This window comes from Pagrus major, chromosome 9 (genome assembly GCF_040436345.1).
Source record: "Pagrus major chromosome 9, Pma_NU_1.0".
NCBI lineage: Eukaryota > Metazoa > Chordata > Actinopteri > Spariformes > Sparidae > Pagrus > Pagrus major.
The window spans coordinates 26484396-26505058 of record NC_133223.1 but is presented as its reverse complement, the minus strand read 5'-3'; the positions used below and the strand labels follow the sequence as shown (position 1 = coordinate 26505058).

Sequence of the window (20663 nt, the reverse complement as noted above, 5' to 3'; positions counted from 1 at the left end):
TCAGATGAGAGAGAACAGGATTTTAGCATCAGGGAGCAAAGCCAGGCACTCAGTAGTACTATTAAAGCGTTTTAAGACGAGTCTCAGAGAGGAGAACAGAGTTTAAAGTGCCCTGTCTCTCACAGAGCGTTAGACTGCCACCAGTGCTGAGTGGTGATGCAGGAAAGACATTTTTAATTAACACCCATGAGAGACAAATAGAGGATGAGCGAACGAGAGGATGAGACAGAGAAAAAGCGGAGCGGGAGTACAGAGGACTTAGAGGGAGAAAGACAGGAGCAGGGAGAATGAGGAGTGAGGTGATTAAATTGAATTATTATCAGAGCTGAGGCTGTAATATAATGGCTTTTTTTTTCCTGAAAATGACAAGGCTGAGAGAGGGGAAGAAAGAGAGGGAGAGCGAGGAGGGATTGAGAGAAAGACAGCTATAAATAAACTACAAATGAGGGAGAACTGACAGTGACAATCAGACAGAGGAGAGTACATATGTAAGTGTCAGACAGACAGAGTGTGTGTGTGTGTGTGTGTGTGTGTGTGTGCGTTCCCCTCCTTTACCTTAGCAAACCCAGTCTTGCTGTCGGTGATGTAAGTCCAGTCTTTGCCCGTCAAGCTGTGCGCCAGTTTGTACTTCCTGACAAACGCTCTGTTCTCAGCGCTCGTGCTGCCCTCCAGGCCTCTTGCACCCTGGGTAATAATGCCACGCACCGTCTTGGGCACGCCGAGGTCGGCCTGCAACACGTACAAAGATAATTATTCCTGTTAGCTCACACTCTCAGCAGCACAGCAGGCTGATCCCCTGATGCCTGTTTTGGCAAACCCTAACTTTCTCTGTGGCCCACGCGATCGATCACTGCTGGTTTTCCAATTACAGAACTTTTAACAACTTTCTGGGCTTAAGAACTAAGATTGTCTTTGCGTTTGCATTGGATTTCATGAGCTGGGTCAGTTCAGAACAATCAGAGACACAAGCTGACCGGTGGCTCGAAATGTTGCAGATGTGCAGATTACCTTGTCTATGTTCAGACTACCAGCCTTGATCAGTTTTTTTGGCGGTAGCATAAACCCCACCTGTAGCTCCTCATCTGCAGCTACAGTCTGCAGTGTACTGTCATGTAAAAAGACCACTCAGAAGTCCCTTATGCACAATTTGCATTTGTGTTTGTTTATACATTTACATTCAATTTGCATTTTATAACATCCTCTGTAATCATTATTCTTGCTCTGTTTTTACTCATTATCTTATCCACGGTAATTAAGTGAGTTACCAGCTATGTGAGCTTTATGCACCAACTCCATTTGTATTGATGATTTATTTATTTATATTATCCACTGTGATCATTATTCTTGCACTGTTTTGTACTTTTTAATCTGCTTACATTTGCACTAACTCTATTATAGCCACAGCTCTCGTGGGTAGATTATCATTTCACTGCTGTGTTTTTATTATTTTTGTTATATTCTTCTTTTATTCCTATACTCTTGTTTTGTACATGTATAAGGTTCTCTATGCCTAAACTTTCCTCTGGATCTATCTATCTATCTATCTATCTATCTAAGGATAAGGTGACGCACCTGCAGCCATTCCTCTCCAGCGATGGGCTGCGTCGGGTTGGGGAACCAGCCTGACCGACTGGCCACCAGCCTGGCCGCCCCCATGGAGCCGTGGATGTCTCTCATGGACGATGCAGAGATCTGGGAGTCGGGCAGCAGCCCGGACAACATGCCCTGCAGCTCTGAGCAGGGAGCATCTATACAGGAGACAGAGAAGGAGAACTTAATGTTACTACGGGGCATTTTCTAAAGCAGGACATAAACTTTTTGATTGTTTCTTTAAAGTTACAGGTGGGAAAAAGGGATTTTTTGGACATTTTACTGATAAAAGTTTGGAAATCTTCGACTCTCTCTCTCTCTCTCATTATTTATTAAAGATCCATGATTTGACAACGGCTGCAAAAAACACTGTTTTTATCAGTTGTCTTAAAACCAAAGCCACATGACAAACAACAATAAACTTCACTGACATGAAAGGGATACTATTAATTGGAGATTTCTTGCATTTAAAGGTTGATGTTGGACCTCTGTTCTCTGTGACTAGTCTGCCTTAATGATGTTACAGTATTGCCAAACATCATATGTTAAAAACCTCTTCATGTATGTGTTATTTGTTGTCACTGTTTGATCTCATCTCTGTGCAAAACTCTGCGATTTTTGTGACACGCATAGTTAAAACAACAACTGGTGTGTCGCACTCCGCTGCTTCCCACCAACCAGTTTCATTATTTTCCCTTCCTGCGGCTGCGGAGTTGCTGCATAACTTTAACCGAGCTACCGACGGGGATACTTCGTGGGGGAATTGAGCCAGAGAGGTCCCCGACGGAAGAACTAAATGAAAGCTTGCTGCAGATCAAAGAGCTACTGTTTATTGTACTGACAAATGTGTTTTAGTCTAACAAGCATCCGAATATGTTATCGCGGTAAATAATGATGAAATAAAACAAGAGGGAACGAAACAAAGTGACCGTTCCTGTTCGAGAATGGAAAGGAAGGGTGGAAGGAAGGAGCAGGATAAAGGGTGAGGAAGAGGAGTTAAAGGACAAGGAGGAGGAGATGAAGAGATAGACGAAAGGTCAAAGAGAACGATGGACTGTGGAGAGAGCGAGTGAAAAGACAGGGTGGGAAAGATAAAGAGAGACGCCGGTGAAAAGAAAAGAGAGCGGGAGCAGATTGACAGTGAAGGGTGACGCTGATTGATGGTGACATTCTTCGGGTCCACATGGACATGAATGTTTAATGGCGTGACGTTTGCAGGCGCGCCTCGCCGCGGTAAATAATGAATCAACAATAAACAACAACAGCTCAGCCACGCTCGATGAGCTCCCTCAAGCTCCCAACAAAAACTGATTAGCCAGGAGAAAATTCTATTATTATGTTGTTTATTTTATTTTTGAATCTCTCCTTTTTAAGCAGCTGCACTCCAGAAAGGTTTTTTTTTTTTTTTTTTAACTCAGGGCTGCAGTGGGAGTGGATGAGAATATCATCTCTGGAGATCACAGCAGCAGAAATAGATACATATCTCACAGCAGCATGAGAGTACTTAAAGCTCGCACACTCATATATACACACAAAGTGATGCATGCACCAGCAAGTTGAATAGTCAAGGTCTCTCACACACTTTCACTCGCTCATGCTCTGATGTTGAGCCCACACATGGGCGCACACACACACACACACACTACCCACTGTGCTTTCCCTGATAACAGGGCCTTACAAAAGCTTGCAAAGTACACCATTGAGGCTCGCTGATACACATGCACACGGATGCACACGCAAGCCTGGCGAGAAGAAAAAATGATAAAGGTGCTAAAAATAAATGATTGATAGATGCTGCAGGGCTAAAATAAAATGAGATTAAGGAAGGAGAGAAGGTAGGATGGAGGGCTGGAGAGCTGAATGAGGCAGGGACATGCAGGGAAGATTTAAGGGGAAGGGACGGCGGGGGAGAAAATGAGAGAGAGCGAGAGAAAAGTGGGAATGGAAGCTGTCAGCAAAGGCAATAGAAGGACAGAGGAGGGAGTAGAATGAGAGGGAAGAAAAAACAGAGCGACATTGAAGAGGGATAGGTAGGAAGTGAGGAAAAAGTAGAGAGCGGGAGAGACATAAAAGTGTGATTTAAGTTAATGACATGTCACTGACTGACTGCTTTATGTCCGCCTTTATAGGCCTGTGTAGGGCATTATCACTTTCCCTCTGGTGGTGTGTTCGGGTGTGTGCTTGTCAATATGTCTATGTGGAGGGAGAGAAGAAGAAGAGATACTGCGGAGCTATTAGCGGGCGTGTTTGGTTATAAAGTTTCCTCTGCAGGTTACAGACATTTCCCCCCCAACACTGTGGCAGAACAGTTTGTTTTACCTCTGGTGAACTCTAAATGTGCAAATACCACTTTTATATCAAAATTAGCACGTATATGCAGGGTTTTTAATCATAGGTGAACAGGCTAGCGTAGACAATTGACTCCTTTCCGATTACCATTAGACAGGTGTGCTTCCTTGTTTCTTTTTTCTGCTGTGTCATGTTCGGCGTCACTAACAGGGAACAATAGAAAACAGCATGGAGGCCAGTGACGATGGACCTTCTGTGGGGCCAAAACCCGCCTACTAGGGCCAACTGCTGCCAACACATGGCGACTCACCTTCTTCCCCTCACAAGTCTGTGTTGCGAGACCAAAAGGAACAGCAGGAAAAGTTGACGAGGCGTTTTTAAAAGTCTGTGTGTGTTCAGGTCCCAGCAATTTTGTAGCTTCTTAGTGAATTTCTGCAGTTTGAAGATGAGTTTCTCTCCTGTGTCCCTGTTTGCACTTTTAGACATCTGCTGTATTTTACTGTTTTATGATGTTCGCCTTCAGCTGTTTCAGGAGTCATGTTAAGTTTGTGAAAACCCAACATTTTCTGATTTTGCTGCTTCATAATAAAACTTTTAATTAACAAAGAAACGGGGGACTTTAATCGAAGGATCTATTGGAAATGCAACGAGTTTATAACCAAATTAGCGGAGCAATGTTAGCGGCTATTCTTCGATAGTGCTGCAGGGAGGAAGAGTTTTCTGCTGCTTGGACAGCTTCTACTACTGATAAACACCAGCGACTACTGCAAAGTCATTGGACCTGAGATTGAATGCCGACTGTACTCTTTACCACTGACGACAAAAGCCAGACGTTAGCGGGTGTTAAAGGGTTTCCTTGACAGTGTGAAAGGGATAAATCTTTGTCATTTTACCCAACAAAAAGGTTGAAACTAGCCCGAAACTGTCGAGATTTTGCACATAAAGTCGGTGTTTTCCTCGGGCTCGTGATGTATTGCGGACATTACAAAGCAGCAGAGATGAGCAATACGCAGTGAGACATGAATGGCCGAAAGCCGTGTTGAATTGGACCTCACTGTTGTAAGTATAGCGAGAAAAGTGCGGTGATGTATAATGCAATTTCAGGTGTTAAAATAGGGTAAAAAATAGGCAATTGGTGGACAGGAACACAGGCAAAGACACCTGATATATGCCACATCCCTCACTCTATAATACACACACACAGACACACACAGACACACACACACTGGGAGTATCATATTGTTTTGGTGTGACTGTGATTTGTGTGGGTGCTGAAATAGCCCTCCGAGATAAGAGCATATCTGTCCCTCTCAATGGCCACTACGATGGCAGCAGAGAGAGGCCCTAACCTAATAATGATACAGTGGAGCCGGGACTCACACACACACACACTGAAATGGATTGAAACTCTCTCCCTTTTACCATTTCTGTAACACACGGACAGACACACAAACACAGACGGTCTAATTAAGTTTTATCTATTTATAGTATTGAGCTGATTATGCTGGTTGAAATCGTGTTTGTTTGCCAGGGCTGCAGATGAAAGCTGAGAGCCTGTTACTCTCTGATGTTATCACCCACACATCACACTCTAGTATTATTCTATTAGGGCTGAGTGTGTGTCTGTGCGCGTGTGTGTGTGTGGGAGACAGAGAGGGAGGATATGTATATGAAAGAGCGAGGGCAAGAGTGTGAGTGCACATGAGAGTGGGTGTGTTGTGTGCATGTGAAAGGGAGAGGGAAGAGGGGAAAGTATGAATAGAAGCATTGGTGGATTGATGGACGGATAAATTAAAGGATTATTTATCATTAGGTCGCATAACACACGTCATTTTCCTGCTCTTTTCCAGGAGTTTTTTTTTCTGTGACCCACCTTCTGACCCGCCAGTACATCACTGGTATAAACTACTAGTCCCAGGAGGAGGCGGGCCATAGAAAAGTCTGAGAAAGCTTCGTCTCTCTTACCCGTAATCTGACAGCCGTAAAGCTCGAACCGCAGCGCGATGCCGTTCTTCCACGTCTGAGGCCGGATCCGTACGAAGCGGGCCAGGACGGGCTGTGGGATCCGATTGAGAACCACCTCCGTGGCGTCAGAATTGGCGTGGAAAACCTATAGAGAGAGAGGAACAGACCGGATTTAATGATGCTACATTTATGGCTGGAGGGATTTTCTGTCTTTCCCCCGACAGGACGGACAGAGGACTTTTTAAGGACACTTTATGTTCACTTCACACAACAGCACAGGATGGACACAGATCATCTTGGTCAGGAGGACAAAGCAAAACTCTAAAATTAGTTTTTCTTCCAGTATATAACAGTTTTCTGCAGCATTCACAGTGAAAGTCGGGACTCTTTTCTTCACATGTTGAGATTTAAGCTACACAGAGTCAGTTGATTGGTCCAAAACTTTGTTCCACAGTTAAATATCTCAACAACATTTTAATGTTTTGCTTTGAATTCTTGTACTGTGGCATTCATGGTTCCCAGATGGTTTCTCCTAGTTACTTCAAAATCGGAAATATGGATGGATGCAATGAAATGTGGTGGAAAACATTCATGTCTCCCAGTTGAATAACTTTAGAAAGCCATTTTTCACACAGTGCCAAAATTGTCCAATACTTTAAAGCACCACTTTGCCTAAGGACAACCTCACAGAGCCACTAGCATGGCTTCAAACTCAAACATGAGTCATGATCTTGTGTAATTTGTTCCACAAACAAAATTATGTTCAACTCCAGTTCATTGTGGTTCAGGTTAAGTTTTAGCAGCTGATACAGAAAAACATCGACAGAGTCATATCGTACAGAGGGAGCAGGTCCAACGTCAAGAAGTCTGCCGTGTTGCACCACCATGTTTCTACAGTAGCCCAGAATGGACAAACCAAACACTGACTCTTAAATGACCCCCCAGAGTTGGTTGCAAGTTGAAATCTCTGCTATATGACAGTAAGTCTTACAAACTGGACCTTTAACATAAGATAAGCTACTCTTCTATGTGCTTATATACATTAACACACACCCACCCACACACGCAGTGATTACATTGTCTCTGTTCATGACGGAAGAAACGAGTGCAAAGGTTTTCGAACACTCACACACACCATCAGAGGACACGCAGTGTGTCAAGTAAATCAAAGTGTGCAAGTATGTGGGAGAGCATCCTCTCCTCACGTCCTCTTGACTTAACCACACACACACACACACACGCACACACACACACACACACACACACACACACGTGACATGAAGGAAAACATCATCTTTACACTTTCACCATGTCGACCCTTTGACGCACAGACACACACAACATGTTATTCAGCTTCCAGACTCGACTGTCTCACACAGGACACACACTCTACTCACAAAGTGCCCTCAAAGCTCCCTATGTGCACATGCAACACACACTCGATGATTTCCTCTGAAAACACACACAAATCACGATAAAAAGGAAATTGAATGCAAGCGCACATGGCCAGAAGCACTCCTTTTGTCCCTTGACACCGAGACTTTATATCTCTGTCTATCTGACAGAGTGTCATGTCTCCCTCTCTCTTTCTCCGTCTATGATTGTCATCTCCGTTGGCCTCTCCACAGGAAAACACAGCTGGGCTTCTGCTCTTCTCCCTATCATTTCACTCTCTGTCTTCCTTTTCCGACATCTCTATCTCCCGCTCTCTCGCTGCCACGATGATATTCTGCTGTAAATGTGAGGATAGAAAATCTGAAAATCTATCCGGTTGTTTCATTAGAGGACTGCAAAAGGCTGTTTTCCCCCCGTGACTCGAACACTCTTTCTATTATGTTACATCAGTGCGTAGTGTGTTTATTACAGAGAGACGCAAACCTCATTCAACAGAGCCAAAGGCCTTGCAATTACTTGCTTGGGTACTCATTTATAGATGTTCGCTTTGTTTTAGGAGTGTGTGTGCTCGTCTGTGTGTGTGTGTGTGTGTGTGTGTGTGTGTGTGTGTGTAAATTCACTTTTTTCTTCCTGTTCCTAATCAATTAAACAGCAGGGCGCCGTCAGGGGTGACAAAATATGGATGAAAGGGGGTTTCTGAATCGCAGGAACAGGAGCAGGCAACCGGGCCAGCTGGGAATTGAACCCGTGACCCACTGGGTGTACGATACAAAGTCAGACCCACTGAACTCATGCCCTTACAGTGGCCCTAATACCACAAAGTGTGACCAGTTAAATGATGGAAAACTGCCGAAAGGCCCCAAAAGACTTAATGGGATTGTGGCAGCGGACTGTAATTACAAGTGTGTCACAGTGTGTGTGTGTGTGTGTGTGTAGAAGTGTAATTATGAAGTCTCACTCCGAGGAGTTGGGGGCTTGCGGGTGCTTTCTGATTTCCCCCGGTGCACACTGAAACATTTCCTCAGCAAATGTGTGAGCATTTTTTTTTTTTTTTTGGCCTTCTATTTTTTTTTGTGAGTGTGTGTGTGTGTGTGTGAATGTCTAACCTCGTTACTGTACTTACTCTTACAGTTGGTAATTGTATGTTTGTGTGTGTGGCAGGCACTTCTGTACACAAGCTGTTCATGGACACAAGTCTGTTGTCCATTTATTTTTTCCAGCTTTGTTCAGGGTTATCTCACAGATCTGTAACTCCATGTCAGCTTCTGCTTGATGCAAACCTTTCACTGTTATAACTACTGTTTAACAGTAAACTGCAATCCCTTCAGTAAGGATTAAGGTAAGGGGAATTGTAAAGTGCCTTTATGTAAATCCTCATCTGGACAAACAGCTCTTTCTGTTCGGGGGATCAACATGTGGACTTCCTTTCATCATTTTAAACTGAAACGGACACAGTTTTTGATGAAGGATCAGTCAGGTCGTCGTGAATAATCTGGTGCTCCTTGTTTGGGTGCTTAAGTGTATTTTATTAGTTTGTTTTTTTATATTGTTCTGCCTGTATTTTCTTGTGCGTGTTTATGCTGAGTTCATGTCTGTACTGCCTTTTGTTGCTCACAGTTTTGATCAGTGGCCACTTGCGATATTTCAGCGGAAACTTCCCCTGTGGCCCAAAAAGCATTTTTCCCCATATAGCACCACTATAAAACCGTTGACAGGACACAAACTGCAAATAAGGTCAGTTATGACTCTTACATCATTATTTTTTGATCCGTGGAATTTTTATATTCATACAACTTTCTGTGAGCAGAGAAAAAGCGATTTTAAAAATCTGTGACGTCATCATGATGTAAAGTCTACAGGTAGAGCAGGACTCTTTCTCCATGTATCTCCCATAGACTTCAATACAGCTGGCACCAAGACAAGATTCAGTGACGTAATGACCCTTCCTTCTTTTTTAGGTTCCTTGTGCATAACCAGAAAGTAAACCTGGAAGCTGGGAAACTCTTTTTTCTCCATGCGGCAGGCGAGGCCATTTTGGGTTCACCATCTAGTTTTATTTAAACTCTATGGCTTCAGCTTTGCAGGTGTTTTTGCGACCACATCCGTGCTGGGAGCATTTCTGAGAGCAGTGACAACCTTATGCAAGTACAAAAGAAGACATGGAAATCTCTCTTCCCACAACATGGGACCTTTAATATTTCTTTGTTTTCTCCGTCTTTTTATCCATGAATGTTTCCGAACACTTCTGTTCCTCTGTTTACTGTGCAGCAGCCAGTTTTCATATCCCCTCTTGATCATCAGGTCATGTCAGATCATTTGACTGCTCCGTGCATGATACAGCAACAGAAAAACAAATAATGAGACTTTCAGTATAACTTGAACTACTCCATGATTCAGAGCACTACATTGGCCGTGGGCCTGGTTACGGGAGGTTGCCCACATGAAGGGAGGAGAGCAGCGATTTTCAGCAACCCGAGGTCTCCAGTTGAGAGATGATGTTGTCTCAGTGTGAGTCTTCGTCTGGAGGAGTCTCAGACCTTTTCGCTGGGAGAGGTACATTTAAGCTCAACGTGGCACAAATGTCATTACGTAGCCCTCCTGAATTGCTGCAGGCAGAGCTGTCTGTGGCCATTACAACACTGGACCTGGGCCAAGACCAAAACCTATTCCCACCTTAATCTGTGGGAGGGAGGATGGATGGAGAGGGAGAGAGAGGGATGGATGGAGCAGGGAGACGTGGGTGGAATGAGGGAGGGAGGGAGGGAGAGGGATCGTGATGAGAGGAAAGTTTTGGAGGAGTTGGAAGAAAAAAATTAGCAAAGAGAGAAAGAAATGTAGAATGAAAGAAAGAAAATACAAGCAAAAGGTCAACCAGTCACGCATCGAGCTGATCGAGAGAGGAGAAAGTGAGCGGCGCAGAGGGAGGAAGAGAGGTTGAAACCAGGGGGAGAAGGTTCATAGGGGAACAAGTGAGTGAAGGAAAGAGGCAGAAAGGGGAGGAAAGAAGTGTTCACGGGGGAACCACGGAGCGAAGGAAGGAGGGATGGATGGATGAAGGAGGGGAGGAATAATGAGAATAACAGACAAGGGTGTTGACCACAAATCCCACCGGATAGATCAGAGGTCCCAGCAACACAGGCTTGGGAAGGATGTCGGGAGAGGGGAAATTAAATAAAACGACTAGAGTAGTCGGAGGCGAGGTGAGGGAGAGGCGGGAGGGAGGGTGAGGTCAAAGGGGAGGGGGAGAAAAAGAGTTTGTGACAAATGAAGAAAGAAAAGCTGGGAGGAGAAGAGAAGGAAGGGACAACGGGGGATACTATAAGGGTGCCATGTGTCATTTGGTTTGTGAGATTTGTGGAGCGACCTGTCACACGTCGCAGGATTCAGCTGTCAAATACAGGTTACCTCCCCGACGTCTGTGTGTGTGTGTGTGTGTGTGTGTGTGTGTGTGTGTGTGCGTTTGTCCTTGTGTGATGAAATTAGAGGAGATGGAGGGCTGTTTTACTATTTTATAACTCTGTCCGCACACATACACACAAAAGGCGCACAGCACGGACATTTGAATAATTCAGCGTGTCTGCGCTGCGTCCTCGCCGACTGACTGACTGTGGCTCTGCAGGCTCACGACACGGCCACACACACACATCGAACACACACACACACACACACACACACACACACACACACCTGGTCTTTTCGTTCCCATGAGGCGACACATTGTTCTTCTTCTATACTCAGTCGGGCTTTTATTTAGTGTCTTATAATTTCATGGTTTTAATGTTTATACTTATACTTTTTTTCTGTATTATATTACTATTTTTATTATATTATACTCTATTTTATTAACTTTTTAAATCAGCTTCTATGTGCAATATTTAATTTAATCTTTATCTTTTATTCTTTATCTTTTTATAATTTTAACTGTTCATTGTATTGCACTGTGCATTAATCTCTAAACCCGTTTTTGTTTTCTTAATGTACCATGTTTCTTCAATCACTTGTAAAGCACTCTGAGTTGCATTTTGTTTTGTTTGAAAGGTGCTTTATAAATAAAGTTTGACTGATAGATTGTTTTATTGTAGTTACACGTTAGACCTGGTTAGTCGCCTTCGAAACCAGAATCATACTTCAAAAACTCAAAATCTGACCAAGTATATTTTCCTAATTTCTGGTCAAATAAACATCTAAATGTAAAATGAGACGTAATCAATTAGAAAATAGAATTCCTGTGAGACAATGAGACTTGTTTGAGACTATTTCTGCTCGTTTCGTATTTTCTTCTAAACATTTGCATTCATTGTTATTCAGTGGAGACGCTGTGTGTAAATGAAGCAGAAAACAGCATTCGCTCCACGTCTGTCACCTTTGACCGCCACTGAGAGATGAAAGCACCATTTGAATCGGGGAAGATTTCTCTTCCTCTTGGAATTGTTCTAGTAGTCTCGGTGTTAAACTCCATTTCTGTTTGTTTGTTTTGGTCTATATGTGTGTGTGTGTGTGTGTTTGTGAGCCTGTCTGCTGGTTTGTTAACAGTCTGATATTTCCACCTGAGTTAAGCGAAGAAGCAAGCTGACACCAGGAACACTCGGGTGAACAGATGCTCAATTTAACACCTAATCTACACACACAGAATAACCTGAGCTGGGCTGCGGGTGGAGTCCATTAGCTGATTGTTGCAGGAGCCTTTTAGAAAGAGATGGTTAACTGTGAATTTCGGAGTTTAAGACCTCAGAGATGCTCCGTATCCCCTTACACCTCCTGACTGCAGAGCCACAAGGCTTCTGACTCTACCTACTATCATGTAGTCATCAGTAAAGAGTTTAGTTAATCTGACAGCTGAGTGTCTGTAGGTTTACCTGTCAGTACTGGCTGTTCGTGGCACTTTAACAAATAATAAGTTGCACACATGCACTTACTCAGAGTGATCGCTCCAACGTGGGTTGATGAGACCAAGCAGGGAGGGTAAAAATGAAGATAAAGCAGTTTAAAATATGCACTATGTAGAAAAACACATTTAAATTTTGACAGCGGGGTCAGCTCAGCAGCGATTCTGAATATTTAAGAGACAATGTTTCTTGGCAGTTCTTATAAACATAATCAGTGTGTGGTGCTGAGCTCTTACAGGCTACCAGGGATACAACGGTTGTAGATTTTGAGGAAAAATCCTGATTAATCCTGGTTTCACAGTTTCACTGTTATAATGCATTCATTTATTTAACACTATAGATGTGTAAAATCACAATATGTAATAATTAGCCACCATCAAATGCATACTGCTGCTAATGGTAGCTGCTGTTAGCTAGTTAGCTCAGTTAGCCGTGCAGCCAGCAGTCCAGACTGGGGGCTCAGGGGCCAGGGGATTTTTGAAACCACTAGCACAGGAGCTTTGGACCTGGACGGATTGGGGCTAGCTGATTAGCACACTAACTTCAGTGTCTATGACTGCAACAAAACAGACATCATAACATCAAAACTGTTATTTCTTTGTTTTTGAATGTTTTCAAACAAATATTTTAACTCCTGAACCTGATAATGAGCACAATATGGAGAAACAACACAGCAAATTGGTTCCACATTGATGATTTGTAATATAACCTTCAATAGTTTGACCATCTGTCTGCCCCTCTCTCTGGTTCATGTCTCGAGTCAGTATCTGTCATTTGTGAGCCTGTCAGTACGACGTAAGAGTAAATGCTTTAGGAATATTACTTCTGCTTCTCTCCCGAACGTTTCTGGGAGTTAACATGTATTCCATATGTGCCATCTGGCTCACAACAGGCCTTTAATGACATTATCAAATACATTACAGATCACACAAATCATCATGATGTTGTGTGACAGTGGCGCCGCCCCTGTGGGCTGACTCCCAGATGTTTAAAAACCAGAGTGTGTGTGTGTGTGTGTGTGTGTGTGTGTGTGTGTGCAGTGGCTTAGTTATTAAGAGTTACTTATCTGAGACAAATGCTAACACACAAAAAAAATAGGTTGTAAACATGTATTTGTGTGTGTCTTTACTGTTACCTGGATACATAATTACGTTGTGTGTGTGTGTGTTCGCATGACAGTATGCAACGCTCGTACTGTTCTTTCTCTTTACTTTCTAACCATGTGGCTCTCATTACTTTTCGTCCTCCTTTAATGCCTCGAGCTCATAAAACACTAATTCAATAATTCTTCCAGATTAACACACGCACGCACACACACACACACACACACACACACACACACACACACACACCGAACACACACACACACACACACACACACATACCAAACTGTCACTCTAGCCAAGCACAAAAAGTCATTTGTTCGAGCAGCATAAACTGTCTAAATCATGATGACTTTCTCAGACACATACTGGGGGGGGAGACGAATGATGGAGTGTCGAGGGAGGCAAAAGAGGAGAGATGGAAAAGAAAGAGGAAGGATGAGGTGAATGAAGATGTGAGCGTGCAGACAGGGAGGCAGGAAGGAGGATGGATGAAGAGATTTTGAGAGATTTGGCGTAGAGGTGAGTGAATGAAAACGTCAAAAGGGGAGATGGATGGAGAAACGGACAGTTCAACAAGTTTAACAGAACGGACACTTCTATGTGTCCCTTGAATTTTGAAATGAAAGGCATAAATAAGTAATTCTAGGTGGCTTTCGTTTGAGTTTGAGTTCAGAAAAAGGAAAATATTACATGCTTACAACTGATCCCTGCATAAAAACCAGATCCAGGATTTGCTCTCAATTATACACACCCAAAACTATAAAACAACCTGCCAGAGGAGCTTTTTGGCCATTGTAGTGGAGTTATTTATATATGTATATCTTTGTAACATGAAACACACTCTCTCGCTTACACCCCATAAGTCGACATAAGAGACAGTTCGGATAGCCAAAAGGAGGGCACACGTTAGGCTCTGAGACGCTGACTCCATCGTCTCGTGATCCGATAAATGACCATCCCTCTCTTCGTCTTTTTCAGCTCTCTCCGCTCTGACTTCACCCTGCTTCCTCGTTCATGACTGATAAACAGCAGCAGATCAAATGAAACCACCAACAACCCTCAGCTTAACCATCAGATTACTGCGCGGACCGACTCACCAGGGGGCCGAACGGCTCAAAACACCCTTACTACTTGGTTTGACGTCGTGCATGTCTGTGTGCATCTGCGGCTGCTGATTTATTCTGACCCTCCTCCTCCTCCTCAAAGACACACACACACACATTCCTATTTCATGCACACCCCTCTTCATCTCCCTAGGCAGTGAGCTCTGAAGCAGCTTTCCAGGGTTGCGAGGGAATCAAGGGGGATTATGGGTGGTGACACCAACAACTAACCCCAAAACATCATCATTAATCCGTTTTGCATTTTGGATTTTTGTTTATTTTATAGCCAATATCGCTATTTTACTCACACAACTGACTGAATGTTGGACTGCTTTGATTGATTAGTGGATTGTTAAAAAAGAGGTGGATTTATTTGCACATATTGTTCCCATTACAGGACCAAATTCATTGTTTTTCAATTCATCTTTCAAGTTTAAAGGAACAGTTCGTGTCAAAATCAAAAAATGCATATTTTCCTTCTTACCTGTCGTGCTATTTATCAATCTAGATTGTTTTTGTTTGAGTTGCCCCAGTTTTGGAGATGTCTGCCTTCTCTTGAATAACATACAACTACATGGCACATGTGGTGTTCAAAGCTAAAAACTAAACAGCAGTGTCTTTTTCTCCAAAGATCATAACCCGGTGACTCAGGATAATCCACAGACCTTGCGAGTGAATTCATGTGGGAACTATTTTCTTTCAACCAAACTACAACCACTAGCCGTATCACCTTGCAGGATGAAGCGTGCATCTACTCAGGGACAAGAGACTCCTCCTTGGCTGAGCTGTAACGTTAGCTAGCTTAGTTAGTTAGCCTCTCGTCCATCTAGCTCTGTTATATTCAAGTGAAGGCAGACATTACTCTTTAGCCGATATCACCAACAATCTACATGGATAAAGCACTATATGTCAGAGGAGAAATATGTATTTTGATTTTAATAGCTGTAAAACTGATTAGAAAACTTGCTCTACTCTCTCTTCCTTGTCCTCCTTCTATAATCCTTCTTTACAGGGCTCCGGGGTTGCACATGCACCCATAAATCTGTCAAGTGCAATTTAAAGAGATAGTAGAAGACACACCTAAAAAAATGAAAAATGTATCCGGTTAAGTGTACGCCATATTTTGAACATTTTTGCACTTTACATTGCTGGCAGACAGCCCTTTCCTTTGGGACTACATTCCCTCAACTGTGCAACGTCCATATTCCTACACACAAGCACAGCTGTGCCTGCCTGCACTGTATTACACGGCTGTCTGACGGCACCAAAAATGTTCAAAATACAGCGTGCACTTAAATAAATATATACTTTTTTAGGTGTGCCTTCTTTTAGGTGGCTAAAATAAGTCTTGCTGTTTAGCAGTGCAATGCTCTGCTTCCCTGTTGGTGCTACTCGCTGCTTCACCACACAGGGGGAGAGCTGACGGTCATCTACTGCAGGTAACACACTGACCAGGGACAAGAACCTCATACAACCCCACATCAGAAGACCCCAACTATACCTTTAATAATTTCATTTTCATTTATTTTTTAAACAATTGAGGTTGTCGCCATTTCTTGTTGCGTGTGCTGTGATTTAAAAAGTGAGTCTGCAGAGTCTCCTGAATTTCTTTATTTATTTTCTCCTGTTTTATCCATCAATCACCTGCCTGGGAGTTATATAGAGCTATAAGCCTTGTGGGATCTGCAGTCCACAGAGGAACCCCATATGGTTAAACCGAATCTCCTGTTTCCCTCACACAGCAGTAGAAGTTTAAAAGTTTAAATGTATGCATCTGTGAGTGTGCGTGCATGCATTAGTGCATTAGCGTTTATAGCACAAAGCGAGATGTGGCGATAGACCGCAGGACAAACATATGTGGGAGAGAACGGCTGTGATGGAAAAAACAGCCACAACCACTGGAACGCTCCTATACTTTAATTGCAGTTGCGACCATTTTAAAGACCCTCGGTACTGTCTGCTTCATTTCTACGCCCGGCACCCCCAGATCGCGCTGATGATTCATCGTGCCTGAACACCTCAGAGAGAAACAGCTCAGAAACCAGTCCAACCAAGGTCGACATGAGGCAGAACTCTGACCAGTACGTAACAGAAACCAGATGGGATGTGAAAAGCAGACTGCGCAGTCTAAGTGTAGCTTCACTCGATGATGTAAGGTATCGCTTGGAGCTCGGAGACGTGTGCCGATTCTGGCTCGGTCGTAAACCCTTAAATGAAGCCAAGTGAACGGCGGTGGAGAGGCTGTAATTGCAGACACTGGGTGAATTTCGGGCTTGTGGTCAACTCCTGCTGCATATATTCCGTCTCATATTTTTCTCCCTCCGTGTGCGTGCATGTCGAGGCATGTGTGTCACCTAAGAGCATCCAGACTTTCTCTGGTCGCCCAGAATACTTTGCAGTCCATACCATAGCGTGAAACTGTGTGCCTGTGCATGAATCTGAGCCTACCTTATGATTCTTGCCGTGTCTGTAGACCATCCAGTCCTCCCCGTTGGTGCTGACCTCCAGCTTGAAGGTGGTGACGTGGTACGCCTTTTGAGTTTCCTTCGAAATGGCGCCCTGGGTGGCGATGCCCGTGAGCACCTTTAAAGTGTGGAGGTCCACCTGTTGGCGAGGAAGACAGAGAAAGTTTTAATACAAATTCCCTCTCCTCTCCTCTCCCTCTCATCTCCTTCTCCCTCCCTGCTCTCTGTGTTTTCTCTCCCGGCAGATCGATAGTAATGACCCGGGGCTCATTTTAATTTCCTCCCATACAATAGCCATAATCACCGCCCCATCCTGATTGTGGATGCTACACTACGTGTTCGGCATGCTGCTGGCCGTGTTGCATTATACGTGGAGGCAGGCTTCAATTTCAAAGTCCCTCAAGAAGACGCACATTTGTTTTGCTCCACGGCACCCGAAATGAGTGGATCGAGCAGAACAATGCAGCTCTCTAAATCACAAAAAAATAAATATTTTGATAGGTTTTCTCAATTTGTAGGGGACACGGAACCGCTGTGCTCCAATGGGCCTGATGTTGAAAACTGCCGGTTTCAAATAACTGTGGTCAAATGTATTAATCCACAGAATGATTATCAGCTTTGTTGAAAACTAGAAAGACCGGACCAGTCACGACAGGATATTATATTTCCTGTAACTTTCTGCTGCTGTGAAAATCATTTTTGACACCATGAGCTGAGCTCTACATAATTGAAAAGCTGATGTCATTCATCAATAAAGCCCCAATCACAGAGAGGCTCGTTGCTAAAGGTGTGGTCGCTTTGAAAATGCTGTGGAAATGCACGTTTTTCGGCAAAACAGCGTGTCGCGTCTGTGAATGCTAATCTGGCCATCATATGTAACTAATGGAAAAAGCCATGCAACTCTACACCTTGTGCTGGGAAGTTAAAAGTATTTCCTCTAAATAATCACTTGCAAAAGGTTATGCAAGGTGCAGGAGAGGAGGGCAAAAGAAAACAATGGTTACGCTGGCGACATGTCTCGTGATTGGCCGCTAAGGCCTCATTCAGACCAATGCAGGCGTTGCGGCGATAAGCACAGGGCTGCACCATCATTTGGTCTGTGTTGGGAGCAGCAATTCTTGTGTTTCCACCTGCTGGGCCATAGCATGATTCAGCAGTGTCCCAGAAGAGGCTCTCAGACGAAAGCGGACCACAATCTACACGGAGAAGATCGAGTCGGACGCACACGCCAGGTGGAATCTGTGTTGTCATTTCTTGAATTTACTGTGAACGGTTTGAACAACAATACTGTTGACTGCCCGACTCATAATGATCTCCAAAAGTTGATCTTTTTACACTTTTTGACGCAGGGCAGCTGTGTCTTTTTCAGCAACTCCTACGTTTCGCCTGAAGGAACTACCCACACTCAAAAATAATAAGAATTTTGCCGCAACACCTGTTTTAACATGTTTTTTTTGTAAGGGTTATAATATAGAAGCTACATTTACAGTTCTTTACCAGGAAGACAGCACACCTGCAACTGTTTTTAAGCCCTTTTTCCCGTTACTTGATTTATGTTCTCTGCTGCGTTGGGACAGAGATTGCAGAATCCAACCCTCCACTTTACAAAACAAGGTTTTACATGGAAGAGAAGAGGGAATAAAGACAAAGAGAGGCTGCGGGCGAATAAAGAGCAGAAGATGAGAAAGGTTCTTCTGCAGGTTATAACATTTATTCTCCTCCACTGGAGCTGCTGAAACCTGTAGATTAATCAGAACTTGTTGTGTGTGTATGTGTGTGTGTGTGTGTGGTGTCCCACTGGGGTATAGTACAAAACACCGGGGGTGGTAAAATGCTGCGTTTGTTATCTGTCAGAGAGACAGGTGTTTTAGATTACTTCCAACACACACACACCGACACACACACACACACACATGCACGCTTAGGGCCAGACAGAGATCCACCAAGACAACTAATCGATAGTCCGGAACTGAGGAGACGAATGGATGAGGAGAGGAGGGGTGAGGAGTAAAGGAGGAAGACGAGAGGGAGGTGAAGAATGAATATGAGAGAGAGATGCTAAGTGAGGCTTCTCAGGAAGGGCTTCTCATCAATCACAGAGTTGTTAGAATAACAGAGCCACCAGAACTCACATCATCAATCTGCACCACACCTCACTGGACCGGATCATAGAACAGAACGGAACAGAATAGAATAGAACAATATAATCTACATGGGGGGAAAGTGCCCTGGAGAGAGAGATTTAAACCACACACAGGGCTCTTGAGCCAACGTAGCAACACACACATGCCTCAGCAAACACACAATCACACACAATCACACACACACACACACATGCGCACACTCTGTTATAAGAGACCACGGGGTGCAAGATGCAAGAAGGAGAGGCATGTTGGCATTTATGACAGCTGCTTGTCAAGACAGGAGGCTGCACACAAACACACTCACACGGACACACACGGACACACACAGACACACACAGACGCAGGGGCTCTGTGCTAGGTGTTAACGCAGGCGAACAGCTGAGAGCCTCCGTGGAACGCAGCCACCCGACCACAACACCGGCGACCGGAGAGAGAGGCAGGAAGACAACATGGGAGAAGGGGAAGGTTCATTCTATGCAGCGATCTGATGCGTCACGCACAATAAAACCGTAATCAGGAGGCTGAGAGGAAAACACAGGCAGGGGGAAAAATTGTAGAAATATGGAGAACCTTTCAAGTGATTCTTTCATGTCAGCTAATTTTCAGACAAGCCGGACAGAGTGATGAGAGACAGGAAGGAAGCGTCCCACTGATGGGACCTTGGCCTCTTGCTGCCTCTTGGCCACAGTCCCTTCCTGTGTTTGCTGGCCCGGACTTTAGCCACAGTGGAGCTCTGACAATCACAACTACTGCTTCTATTCCACATCTGTCTGCGGTCATGTCATCTTTCCTACTAATCTCAAAGATGAGCTGCTCGTCTGGTTCTTTCAGCAAAACACTGATCTTGATCATTCCTTTCGAAGCAGCACATCTTGGGCTATCTAATCACAGGGTTTTAAGAGGATGGAATATGTTAGTTGCGCCAAGCAAGCCTTAATCTCGCAAGCTTTTTTTTGTGGTGTGAGGTTTTAGTCAAGAAAACAAGAGAGCCAAGCCAAGCAGCTCTAAACCTGACCAGTTGGCAAATTATGAGAGACGGGTTGAGGAGATGATGTGAGTTTCTTGGTCTCAGAAACTTAAATTCTGCAGATTGTTTTCAAGGCTGATTGATTATCGTTTAGTCTATAAAATGATAGACAACTGAGAGAAATTGCTCATCACAGTTTCCAAGAGCTCAAAGTGACGTCTTCAAACTGCAAAAATGCAAAACAAACACCGAGATGATCTTTTCCTAACCTTAACCAAGAAAAGCCCCAAATCCTCAAATTTAAGAAGCTGGAACAGCAAATGTTTGATTTTTTTGCTTTATAAATAACTGTAAAAAGTATCAAAATAGTTGCCAGTTCATTTTATTTCAGCTTATAAATCAATTAATTGCATGTCTATGTTAAACCAAGACCTGTTTTTTTTACTTAACCTTAACCAAGCGCTGCCAGCTCCTAAATATAGTCATCTTGTCACTTCTGTTGCTTGAAAATTGACTGAAACGATCAATCGATCATAAATACTGTAGTTTCTTTCCGTCAACTAATTGATTAATAGACTAATCGTTGCAGCTCAAAAGAAGACTGCCTCTAATATGAGTAAAGGAAAGGTTCAAACTGATAACCTAATGAAGGGAAGCACCTGACATCAACGCCTATTTCCAAAAAAAGCTTATTAACAATGATAAAAAAAGGCTACAGGAAGGCGACTCCCAACAAGATAATGTGTTGTTTGT

General features: G+C 43.7%; 1 protein-coding gene across 1 annotated transcript in view; it reads right to left on the bottom strand.

Moving 5' to 3' along the window:
- LOC141002574 (neuropilin-2-like) overlaps nucleotides 1-20663 on the bottom strand; it is a 109302-nt gene that overhangs the window by 43672 nt on the left and 44967 nt on the right. The window contains exons 7-10 of the mRNA XM_073473929.1: nucleotides 16783-16938; nucleotides 5845-5989; nucleotides 1573-1748; nucleotides 556-729 (exon numbers count right to left, since the gene is read on the bottom strand). Of these exons, the coding sequence (XP_073330030.1) occupies nucleotides 556-729; nucleotides 1573-1748; nucleotides 5845-5989; nucleotides 16783-16938 (651 nt within the window). The remainder of the gene's footprint in view (nucleotides 1-555; nucleotides 730-1572; nucleotides 1749-5844; nucleotides 5990-16782; nucleotides 16939-20663) is intronic.